Source organism: Carassius auratus, chromosome 13 (assembly GCF_003368295.1).
Source record: "Carassius auratus strain Wakin chromosome 13, ASM336829v1, whole genome shotgun sequence".
NCBI classification, from domain to species: domain Eukaryota; kingdom Metazoa; phylum Chordata; class Actinopteri; order Cypriniformes; family Cyprinidae; genus Carassius; species Carassius auratus.
Window position 1 is genome coordinate 8,158,863 of NC_039255.1, and position 12,771 is coordinate 8,171,633.

At 37.9% G+C, this 12,771-nt stretch overlaps 1 protein-coding gene and 1 non-coding gene across 2 annotated transcripts in view; both read right to left on the bottom strand.

Annotated features, from left to right (window-relative positions):
- Positions 1 to 1,331: 1,331 nt before the first annotated feature.
- Positions 1,332 to 1,404, bottom strand: trnak-uuu (transfer RNA lysine (anticodon UUU)). The gene has a single exon. It is a non-coding gene; the product is annotated as a tRNA-Lys (tRNA).
- A 6,557-nt stretch (positions 1,405 to 7,961) lies between these two features.
- LOC113113231 (O-acetyl-ADP-ribose deacetylase MACROD2-like) overlaps positions 7,962 to 12,771 on the bottom strand; it is a 160,241-nt gene continuing 155,431 nt past the window's right edge. Inside the window, exons 14-17 of the mRNA XM_026279394.1 lie at positions 11,334 to 11,390; positions 10,502 to 10,576; positions 9,613 to 9,681; positions 7,962 to 9,318 (exon numbers count right to left, since the gene is read on the bottom strand). Coding sequence (XP_026135179.1) covers positions 9,650 to 9,681; positions 10,502 to 10,576; positions 11,334 to 11,390 — 164 coding nt within the window. The 3' untranslated portion in view covers positions 7,962 to 9,318; positions 9,613 to 9,649. The remainder of the gene's footprint in view (positions 9,319 to 9,612; positions 9,682 to 10,501; positions 10,577 to 11,333; positions 11,391 to 12,771) is intronic.

Consider the following 12,771-nt stretch of genomic DNA (forward strand, 5'->3'; position numbering starts at 1 on the left):
ATTCAGCTGCGGGGTAAATCTAACAGGTTTTCTTTGGTCTGTATTCAATTTATCTATATGTTAAAATGAAAATAAAAAGGCAAGTCTATATACTATTTCTTTCATTGTAATGGCTGTAGCCTATATACACATATCTCTGAACTAAGTACATTTCTGCAGCTGTTATTATGCTTAAATGAAAATGAAAGGAGGCAGTGGTATTTTATATCCTATTTCGTTTTATTGTAAATATACTGAGGGGAAAATTTCAGTAGCCAAAGCAATCTGAGTTCACGCTGCATTGGTTGAGTTCAACCACCATTTATTCGGATAATTTTCAAATATTACTGTTATTGTGTCATGAAATGTAATTTTAAAAGTATTTCAGGCGAGAAGTAGTTGTTTAAAACTCAAATCTATGGTTTATTTATAAAGATCATGCCTATTTAAAAAATGTGTTTCGCCGATCTCGTAGACGGTGAGCTCCACACGTTCAGCGGGAGCTCAGTCCACATCTATCCGCAGAAAAGCAGCCTCTCCTGGGATAGACCTTCTGATATGTGCCGCTGGCTCTGATGTTTCTTTAGTGGTTAAACATAACATATAATTCAGCTGCGGGGTAAATCTAACAGGTTTTCTTTGGTCTGTATTCAATTTATCTATATGTTAAAATGAAAATAAAAAAGGCAAATTTATATAATATTTTGTTTCATTGTAATGGCTGCATATACACATTTCCCTGAACTAAGTACATTTCTGCAGCTGTTATTATGCTTAAATGAAAACGAAAGGAGGCAGTGGTATTTGATATCATATTTCGTTTTATTGTAAATATACAGTAAGGAAAATTGCAGTAGCCATGACGAGCAGACTGAAGTTATCAAGTACGCTGCTGTTTATAGATTTACCGGACTTGCGTCGTCGCGGACATCACACTCCTGAGACGAATGCACAAAGTCTGAACTAACTACCAAGGATGCACGTCCAAAATCAGCATACTTTTTAAAAAAAAATTTTTATCAGCGGTACTTTGTATTGAGAAACGCGCGCAGACCTACGTCACCAGTCTATTTGCCTAATCTACCCGGTACTTTACACCGCGGTGGAAACGCAGAAAGCAACAGGTCTGGGGGGAAAAAAGTTCCTGGGAAAAAAAGTTCCTGGTACAAATGTTCCGGGTAATTTCGGTGGAAACGCAGCATAAGTCATGGTATCGAAGGTGGAGAGAGAACTGTACATGTACTCCCCCCACCCACAATTCCTGCCGGCCCGGGACTCGAACTCACAACCTTTTGATTGGGAGTCCGACTCTCTAACCATTAGGCCATGACTTCCCCAAAGTGACAGACCTTCACCCGAACAGGGACTTGAACCCTGGACCCTCAGATTAAAAGTCTGATGCTCTACCGACTGAGCTATCCAGGCTCTATTCAGAGCCAGCAACAGACTTTCATCATAATAATAATAATAAAACTGCATTAACTTGCGATAAAATAACTGTCGATGTTAATCAATTAATGTGTTAACACGATAATAACGTGTTAACTTGCCCAGCCCTAATTTAAATGTACATTTGGTCTGCCTTCATGACTGACAGATGAAGTATGCCATTATGTATAAGTTATACAATAAAAAAATAATAATTCTTAAAGGCACAGTAGTAAAAACTGCCTTAATTCGGTGGATAAGAGGGAGTTTATGGTGTAAAAGAGCTTGACAGTGAATTTCAGAGGGCAGAATTACTACAAAGGTTTAGAATATGGCTCTTTGTAGATTTGCGATTTTTTTCTAATCACATTGCTTGGCTCTCTCTGGTTTTCTATCTAGCTCAGTCATGAATAGGTATGACTAGGGCCTGTCAGAGGAATGACAGCTGGCCAGCAGCGTGAGGTGCAGGGCACCAGCAGCATCATGTGCTGGAGCGTGTCCACCAGCAGGGACAAGACTTTGGCTTGGATCTCCCACTACCATGAGCTGCATATGGCCCCGACCAGCCGTGGCGGACCCCTCCTAACCCCCCCAATTACTCCAACAGCCAGCTGAGTCTGGGGCCTCTGTCTCACCCCACTAAAAACACATCATATTCCCTGCCATCTCAAGACAACAAATATCACTTTCTGAGCCTGGCTCCACACTGCTAGCAAAATGCTTTTGGATGCTGAGTGGAAAAATGTCCAAAACTTTAAGGACAATTTTGCCATTATGTGGCACCTTAAATATTTATTTATTTTTTAAACATAGTACCTCCAGTTTGTTTGACCTCATATGTTAGCAGGGATTTTTAAAGGTTTTTAGCATGAACATGAACATGAATTTTGCAGAATGCCTTGTTAATATTTTATTTTATTTATTATAGATAGATAGATAGATAGATAGATAGATAGATAGATAGATAGATAGATAGATAGATAGATAGATAGCTCGATAGCTCTCACATCATTTCAAATATGATTTTGTTTCTTCTGTGAAACAGAAACAAAAACATTTTGAAGGATGTACTAGTTGCTCATTTTCCATGTTATAATGAATAAGGACTTATAATGAATGAAGACAGAAGCTTTCAAACCTCAGAAATGATGCAAAAGCACTATAAACATAATACAAGGGCTTCATACAATTAGAATTTAAGTCAGTGAGTCTGCATGAGAATGAGATAAATCTGATTCACGAACAAATCATTCAGACCAATTCTGTGAAAAGGTTCAGCTGACTTATTGATATGATCCATCTTCATGAATGATGAACATTGCACTAAGGAGAGCTAGTTTCAGTAAATTACAGCTTGGAAATTAGCCTGTTCCTCATGCAAAGCTTGTACAGCTTCAGGAAATGTATTGAACAAATCATGGACCACCTTTTTTTGTTGTTGTTGTCAAGTTGGAGCTTGATATCCCCAGATCTCTTTTACATTCATTAGAATAATAAAAGAATAATAATTAGAATTATAAAAAGACTAGTCAGAATATTCTTTTAATAAAATATTTTCTTTTGCATTCTTTCAATGCAGAAATCAGGCAGTCATGCAGCTTTGCAATGTCTTGACGTTGAGCAAATGATAGAATTTCATTTAATTTGAAATCCTGGATGATTTTAATTCCCCACACTTTATTTTGCCATTTTTCTGACAGTTTCTGTCTTGAACACAAATCGGCACAGGCACTAAATAAATGAACTTTCCGATTTATCTTGACTAATCTCAAGGCCGATTAAACCTCAACAGCCTTTCGGGAATTCATCTGAGGTCTCTTTTGCCAAGACCATTTAGATATTTCCCTAGCAGTGATTTGGCTTCAGTTCATTTTGAACAACAAGAAGTAATTTCATTTCATCTTAGTTCTAGGCATGAAGTCACAGAGATTCAACATCAAACGATAGCGCCCCCCACAGGAAAGGATGGCGACTCAGAGGAAGTGGTTTTCCAGGCATTCCCAAACATTCAGCATTGAGCGTGACAGGATTCAGACTGGACCGTAACCACTGATCATCAATTTCTGTATATAATGGTGCAGGTTAGTGTTCAGCAAAAGGAAATCTGTCTCTAGATAATGAAACGGCTGCATGGTCTCAAAGCCTGGGGCAGGGCAGCCCGCGGTGCGTGGAGAAATGCTATTGACTTGTCCCCTGATGTTCTGCTTGTGTATGGATTGCATGTAGTCTGTTATTTTTTTAGATGTCAGACACTAATATTCCCCTGTCTGAAATTCCCATTAAGAAACCTATGACCTTTGACCACTTGTTTCATTGTCAATTGAGACATGAATTCCCTCACCTTTTAGTTTCGATCATCAACTCTTGAATCACATGCTTGACATCACACAATCTCTTCATTTGATGCAAGTCTCAATTTATTTTGTTTTGAAGGAGATAATGAGACAAACACTTAGTGTATTTGTGTGTGTGATCTACACTTAAAAAATAATGCCAAAAAAGTATTCTAAAGACAAACAGCAGTACAACTAAAAGCCCTAGACCTCATGGTACTCAAACGTACAGATGGTGTAATAAAAGTAATAGAAGTAGAGTTTCTAAGGGATCATTTAGATGAATATACGTGAGGATGATCCCAGAGATATGAAGGTGCTAAGTTATAAAGAGACTAAAAAGTAAAACTTTAATTCAATGCAATATTTAACTGGAAGCCAATGCAGCTGTTGGAGAAAGGAGTGGTGTGCTCAATATAAGGTGTTAACATAATGATCCAGGCCACCAAACTATAGAAAACATCTGTGAAGAAACTTTTGTGGAACCCCACTGAGAAATTAATTAGAATAATATGTTTTATAGGTGACTAAAACTTGTGCAAGAACAGCAGTACCATTAGCTAAATTATAAGCTTTGTACATTCTGAATGCAAATAAACTATTGCTTTCCGAATGTCAATGCAGTTTACTACCATCTATCTGTGGTTTGTTGGGTCACTATCAAATAGATTCGAAAGTCTGCTCCCATCGCTTTGGCAGGTGGTCAGCACTCACCCAGAACAGATCTGCTACTACTAAACAATGCTTAATTTCTCAGTTCTTGTGTTCTTCTCCATCTTTAGATGATCTATCATGCCTGTGGTTCTGACTGGACAGGAGGCGACCTGTCTCTCTTCTGGAAAGTGACAAGTGAATGCTTTGTGTCGGCCAATCTGATGGCCTCTGCTGGGATCCATGGCAGGGACCCCAGGGACGAAACCGTCTCTCTGTCTGACACACACCTGAAGATAGGATGTGTTTGAGACTCTTTAGAATGGTGCCAATTGATTTCTCCTTTCACTTCCCTGCTCCGGCACATTCTCTCAGTCTCTCTCCCTTCTCTATTTTTTAAGAGGAGGAATAGACATATGGAGCATGAAGTTTATGGAAGAGTGACAGCGCCCTGACAGATAGTCAAAAGCAGCATTGTCAAAGGCTGATGGAAGTCTTGAATGAAGTGGTTAGGATCTATATTGGGTTCGGGAGAAGTGATGGCCTCATATCAGAGAGAAAGGGATCTAAAACGAGGTGTGTGAGATGAATGGAGTGCTGGCTAAATTATGTTCAGATTAAAATGAACTAGTGGGGAGAGGGAAAGTTATAGATGAGTACATTTCCAAGTTTTTACCCTCTTTTTGTGAAACTTGTGGTGAATATACCGTCAATTGTTTTATCGATTAGAAGACATATTTGATAAAGCAAGTTGAATATAAGAAGAAAAACAACATTGCAAGTCTCAAGTGAGAATAATGCACTTATCAGGTTCAGACAGTGAAAATGTCATTTTATACATACAAATGTTCAGGTCTATTTGCGGAGATAGTAATTTAGGAATCAAGGGCACCTCGCACAAAGTAAACGTCTCCTTGTGTAATGACTGATCCATCCAGCCTGTAATTTGAGACTATTTGAGGGGTGAAGCACTGCTGTTCTGGGTGACAGGAATAAAATGGAGAGAAAATGGTAATTGTGATCTTGATTCTCTTCAGCTTTATGCCAGAGCCACTGACTTAACCAGACGTTGGTTTATTCATAATGACAGCAAGCTTTTATCGTCAGAACAGAAAATAAATTGGAGAACTCGCCACATTGCTCCATTGCTGTCACTGTCAGCTCTCATCCTGGCTCGCTGTCTGGAAGCCACACCTCCAGATCGACCGTCCTGTTTAAATCTGAACGACAAAAAGGTGTTGGTGCTAGTCATAATTACAGTGTTACAGAGAGAGGTCAGAAAACTCCTATAAGAATAAATCACCCATTTGCTCACTTTTATGCTGTCATTTTTATAATATTTCTTTATGTCTGTTCCACATGAGAGATAAAGTGAACCATGAATGGAACGACATGAAGGATAAACAATCACAGAATAAAAATTTTTGGGTGAACTATCACTTTTCTTAATCTTAAAGCCATAGATTTTTTCCACAATTGTTTAATCTTTTTTCATACTGTATGAACTGATGTTCGGTCAAACTGATACTGGTTAAGCTCAGTCCCCATACAGGGCAGAATCAACACATTTTAAGCCACTATATTAACATCTTTCCCCATGTGTTCATTTCACTAGTGTTTGTGCAAGTTGTATCAGTAATTATGGCCTTTCGTAGGAAACAGACATTTAGAGTCCAGCTGCCCAACAAATGACTTGGTCATGATGATGGTTCTTTTACGTGAATCAAAAACATTCAGTGCAGATTCATTCTTTCTTTCTTTTTAGTGAATCAAGTTCATAGAGTTTGAATTGTGACATTTGTGAATCGTACTCACAAGAATTCTATCCAAACTGCCTTTCCAAGCAGATGAGAATGAGTTCACTGCTAGACCAACAAAATAATCTCAGGTCTACACAAAATACTACATGCAAATTGGCATTAAATATTGCACCATATATGCAGTTTATGTTAAAAGTCAACTGTGCCTAGATGACAGGGAATTTTTGGCTATAAAGTATGCAGTACATCGGTCTAAACAACCCACTGTCAAAACCAATACAACATCCGAAATGTAGCATGGAATCAGCATTATCCACCTGGCAAGGAGACCTATTTGAGCAGCTTTTCTCATTTGCTTTCTTCCCATTTTTCTTTTTCTCACTGCATTGTTGAAACGGATCAGGATGGTCCGTTCTGTTTCTCATCGCATGCAGCATGGCTGACGTGCAGGGCAGAAGAGGCTGGCACACAGTAGCCCTCTTTTGGATCTTTTGAAAGGTTTCTCACACACAACAGTTATCTGTGGCTTCATTTGTTGTGGACACCACCAATGTTTTGTTTTATTCAAATTCACCATATTCCATTCTCTGAATTTGCACCCTTCCCACTGCCTCAGTCTCTCTCTAGCAAGCGAGCACAAAACGTCCACTTGCTTTGTGGATTCATCCACATCCCTGGGAATTCAGTGTCCTCTCGGGCGGAGGAGAAAAGCAAAGTGAAACAAATCATCTATTGTGTGTGTAATAATTTAGAGTTACGGCGCTGGGGACAAGTTATCAGTAAAGTAATTACTGCAAACCATGGAGAGAACCTTGTGCAATGGGCTCCATGTGTCTCTCCGGCTGCTGGGGATGGAGGTCAGTCTGCGTGTGCTGAGAGATATTGATAAGGTACAGCATAAGCAGACTGTGACATTCATTTAAGGGCTGTTGTCCTCACTGTAGAGGAGTGCAGGGAGTGCTATAACACATGACAGTTAGTTAGTGACACATCAGTTTGACCAGTTAGAAAATGAGCTAAAGGGGTTCGTTTAGAATGCCTAGATCATTATTACTGATAACAGTCTCACAATTCAATTAAGAAAGAAAATTGAATTGCATTTTGGGTTAGGGTTGTAGCACAATGGTTTTGATTTGAATATTTCCTATAACTAGTGCCCTTGCACAAGAACATTAGTTAAAGGTGTGCAATTATTAATAATTTAGCCATCTATGATCATGACTCTGAATGCTCAGTAATTAAATTAACCATACGTGGGATTTCAGTTCTTCAGTACATGCAATAGTAATTTAATGAAGTAATTTTGCAGTGAATGATCATGTGATCATTGCCATTCCTTTTAAAACCTAAAGCAAATGAATTAAACCTGAGTTTCTCCTGGACTATAATGTTACATATATTAACATTTGCTACTGAATGCAGAGCTGACACGGAATTAAAGACATTGAGAGGTGTCCGTTAAGTGACTTGCACTACACCCTTCAGAGTGAGTTATACCCTCTTTCAAATGGAATTCACCCATGATTTCAGTCTTTATGTATTTTTTGTAATTGAAAACAAATGAAATTCTATGAACTCTAAAGTTCTCAATCATAAAAATGATTTTATCCATTAAGTGCTCTAGAGATGTTATAAAGTGAATGCTGCAGCAAAATTAAATAATAGAACAATCTCTAACATTAGAATAGCTTACACGCATGTACAAATGTGCTGATAATGATTCAGTGAATACAAAGATATTCATGGATCTGCAGACATTACCTGCTGGACACGGTGCAACCATAAAACACACAGATATCATGCCCAGGGAAACAACTTTATAACTTTATTCATAGTTGTTTTATAGCAAAGCAAACATCAAAGGATGAAGGCAGAAGTTCATCTGATATACAGTATAACACCACTTAAAGAAGTAAATCTTTTAATACATTTTTAATCAATATCAAACAAAAAAAGAAAAAAAAGGACATAAAAACTTTGTTTGTGTGTTTAAATAAAAAAATGCATCACTCAGCATCTAAAGTAGTATTTAATTCATTCAAAGCCACACACTTACTATTTGCCGTTTATTTTTGCCATCACCAGTTTGTGATTATGTACTACTTATTTATTCAAATAAGGCAGATTTTTGAAGATGCAGAGACAATCTGGTAAAAACATGAGTGCTTGGAACTGAGATCTGTTTATGCACGTGAAAGGGAGGGAGACTGAGAGAGACTAAATGAAACATTTGAAACAATGCTGGCATGCATCTACATACGCTTGAGGGAATTAATTTGTTAGCGCACTCGTCAAAAACGGCCATGTCAGTCTGAAACAACAGTTTTTTTGTTTGTTTGTTTTTAGCAGGCATTCGCAGTAGTCAGAGCAGCTCTGAAGATGAAACATGATCAATGCTCGTTCGAGAGATTAAAGGAGTGCTCTACGAACATGACGTGTCATTCAAAGCAGATGAGCACACAAACGCCTCTGTCATATAGCGTGCAGTAGGGAGGAATGTCACCACTCGATAGGACCTCCTCGTTTGACCTGACTTGGCTCTGAAGCTAACACACAAAGCCAAAACCTCTTTAAAGTGACATCATCGGTATATACGCACACTCATTCACACACAAATGGACATTTACAGCCGTCTTAGTGTTGAAAGAAATCTTACATGGACAAGGCTGTAGAATTCAATCATACTTGGTCTGAATCTTGCATTATGAGTGCCCTGGGGATAGAAAATTTAGCCTTGGCTTTGCACTTTGTCAGAAGTATCACAAATCAGTGAGGAACTAAAAGGGGCCAGATGATGTTAGGATGTGTTTTGATCAATCTACCTATTTCAACCCAGTTCAAATCCAACACCAGGATGCCATATTGAGAAGAAAACAACTACAACATCAACAACAAAATATATATATATATATTGATCAAGCAGCATGTCAGTGAGGTATAGCAGCCCTCCTCCAGCGCCACAATCTCTCTGATATGTTCAAACTCTCATTTGATCCATTTAATTTAACTATATATCTGATTTATTATCAATATGAGGGAGCGGAAAGAAAATACAGGTTGAATAGAAGGAAAGATGGTGAATGAAGTCGGGGTCAACACTTTTCCCAGTGTTTGTGGGGGACTCCCTGGCGTGGGACAAAATTGGTGTGATGTTTGCCTTCACACAGCGGCAGTGGCTCAGTGGTTCATGTAGGTTGTCTACAAACCGGAAGGTTGGTGGTTCAATCCCCGGCTCCACCTGACCAAGTGTCGAGGTGTCCTTGAGCAAGACACCTAACCCCAGCTGCTCCCGACGAGCTGGATGGCGCCTTGTATGGCAGACACCGCCGTCGGTGTGTGAATGTGTGTGTGAATGGGTGAATGTGAGGCAAATTGTAAAGCGCTTTGGATGGCCATGTGGTCTGTTGAAAGCGCTATATAAATGCAGTCCATTTACCATTTACCATTTACCATTTACACAGTTTGCCGGCACTCGTTCCCATGAGGCTGACTGTCATCTCATTCCCGTGCATTCTTCTCACCTTGGCCATCTTGGAGAAAACAAACAAGTAAGCACTATGAAGTGTACTAGTTCAAGTATACAGGACAGATTAGTGTCAACATGAAATCAGCATAAGGCCTATTTACCTTTTCTTTGTCATTTCCAGCTAGGTTCAGTTTTTTATTGTTACACACCCATTGGTAATGGAGCTGCACCTAAAATTTATATTCTAATTGGTTGACTATTTATTGATTCATCAAATAATCAAACAATTGATCAAGAAAAATGTTATTTTAATATATAATACACTTATAGAATACACAATCTTTTAATTAAAAATAAGTCAAACTACCTGTATACCTGTGTTTGTACAGATACACACATAAAGATACTGTTCTAAATCATTTCCTGTCAAACACGAATAGAATGCATATAAATTGCATGCTGGGAGTTTGTATGTGCTGCCCTAAGAGGGAAACTGACCCCAGGGCTCCCGAAATGACAGCACAGCAAAACTCTTTTCACACATGATTTATCAGCTTTCTCGCACTGTGTCATCTTTGCGCTCTGATCACACACGCATTGTGTTTGATTTATTAATGTCCGTGAGGTGGGAATGCAGGTAATTCATCAAATTCAATTTAAGGAGGCATGCCAACACGTTTATTCAGAAAAATCAGGGTCACTCCGCACTTCCAGATCAGCAGAGAGGAAGTGAATGAGAGAGAAAGGAAGTGAAGGAACTGCGGGTAAAGCATATGAAACAGAAAAAGTTGAGAAGGACGATGAGAGAGACGGGGATATTTATTGAAGAGGAGAACTGTGTTTCTCTGTTTCATTTACAGCTCTTATTGATATCCTGCCTTTACCTTCGGAATTTGGTCTGGTGTCTGGTGGAGTTGTGTCGGGCTCTTGTGAGCTCTTATCGTGGGCTTTCACATCATCTACGTAGGGAGCCAGAGAAAACAAGGGAAGAAGGCAGAGTGAAGGGAATGAATAACTCAAGATCACAGCTGAACAGAGGAATCAAAAGTTAGATGCTACTGGGTGACATCTCATTGGCTACTGGGCTTCTCCTATCTGAAATAAATGCAGCGGATGCTAAAGGCTATGCCTGAGGCAACAGAGGCTTCAAGAGAAGAACATGAGAGTGCAGAGCTCAGGATGACGAGATACACCTGTGCATGCATCTGAAAATACATCCAAACACACTCTTTTTTCTTCTGTATAAATCATAAAGCATGCATTTGAGTTTACTTGAGCAAATGCAACATTTACGATCCCGTTTCATCCTGTTTTCCCTGTCATTTCTTGTCTCTCAACTGTTATTTAAAAAAAACTAAAAGTGGCTAAAAGGTCCATAACCTGAAAATTTAAATTTAAAATGCACCCACACACGCTCTTATTTCTTTTGTATAAATATTAAAACATGCATTTGAATTGAAGTCGTGACCTAGTGGTTATGCACATGCTTACAAAAATACTGGGTGACATGAGCTTCAATCTGATCCTGTTGCAGAATTTTGTCCTCTCTCAACTTTCAAATAAATAAAATTGCTAAAAACTCAATTACATTTGGAAATGCACATACACACTCTGCTTTCATCTGTACAAAATATAAAATAAGCAATTAATTTGAATTTAAACCAATAAATGATCCAAGGCCAAAAATAGTTTTGATTCACACATCTTTGTTTTTACCTGTAGTGCTGCTGGTGGGGTTGCTGTCCTTGTCTGTTGTGATACTTTGATCAGCATCTAAATAAAAAGTCACAATTGTTATGTTCTATGTGCTTTTCATTTCTTTAGATTTTTTTTTTTTTTTTACAATCATATTGGTGGATGCTGGATTCCTTTCAATTCAATTCAATTCAAGTTTATTTGTATAGCGCTTTTTACAATACACATCATTACAAAGCAACTTTACAGAAAATTATGTTTCTACAATATTTAGTAATAGTTTATAAGTGGTGACTGTCAGTTTGTGATCGTATGACAGGATTTTTAGAAAAATTTATACAAGACGTAGTCAGCCAGACGATGAACATTATTAATGTTATTAATAATTAATAATAATTATATGATGCAGTCACACTTGTAGCAATATTTGTTAGTTCTGTTCCTCATTATGATCTTCAGGAAGAACAGCAACTACATAATTTGATCCCCCAAAATGTATTTATTTATTTTTGGACACAAAATATCCTTTTAAAGTTCATATTGCAAATCACGAATTTGGTATGAAGGTATGAAGGAAATTGCGACTTAATTGAAAATACATTTTTGTCACAGAATTACAATTTTATATCTTTGACTTTTTCTTCTAATTCTGAGTTTACATAAAAAAAGAGTCAGAATGTATTTTTTTTTCTCACAATTCAGTTTATTGGAACCACAATGAAAAAAAAAACTTAAAAAGGTAATTCTGATATATATTTCTTGCATTTGTGAGTGTATATCTCACAATTCAGACTTTTATTTTTGGAACTGCAAGAAAAAAGGCTGAATTGTGAGATAAAAAGTTACAATTGCATTTTTAATTATAAGCATCCTTAACTTGGTTATTCCTCTGAATATATTAAAGTGACTTAGTAGCTACTCACATTCTAGGCATAATCCCTGTATCTTTAATAATTGCATCACCCCAAGTGTAGTGTATTTAGACATCAACTTCAATAAGAGATTTCTCTAATTGGTTCTTTGGTGTAAGACCAATACATATTTTTTTAAATATGAAAAATATGGTCCAAAAGCCTCTCGCCTTCAAGAGGAACAAAACAAATGCAGACGAAAGGGGAAGCATAGAAAATTAATTAGAAACTGCCTTGAGTCTATATCAGTGTGCACCTCATTTTCAAACTCCTCTATAACTTTCTTCTTCTATCTTTCTGCCTAAATAGCAAAGCAAACCACAGCATGAAATAATCTTCGTCCTGCGGCACATCCATGGATGATGCAAGCACACCCAACTCAGTGCTGCAGATTGTCTTCACACTCAAACCATTGCGTTTGCCTGCAGAACACCAATATTTACCTTCATGAGAATCTTACAAACATCCTCTGGAACATCTTAAACGTACAATACAAATCACTGGCTAATAACATGGCGTCTGTTTTCACTGTGATGTTACATGCTTTC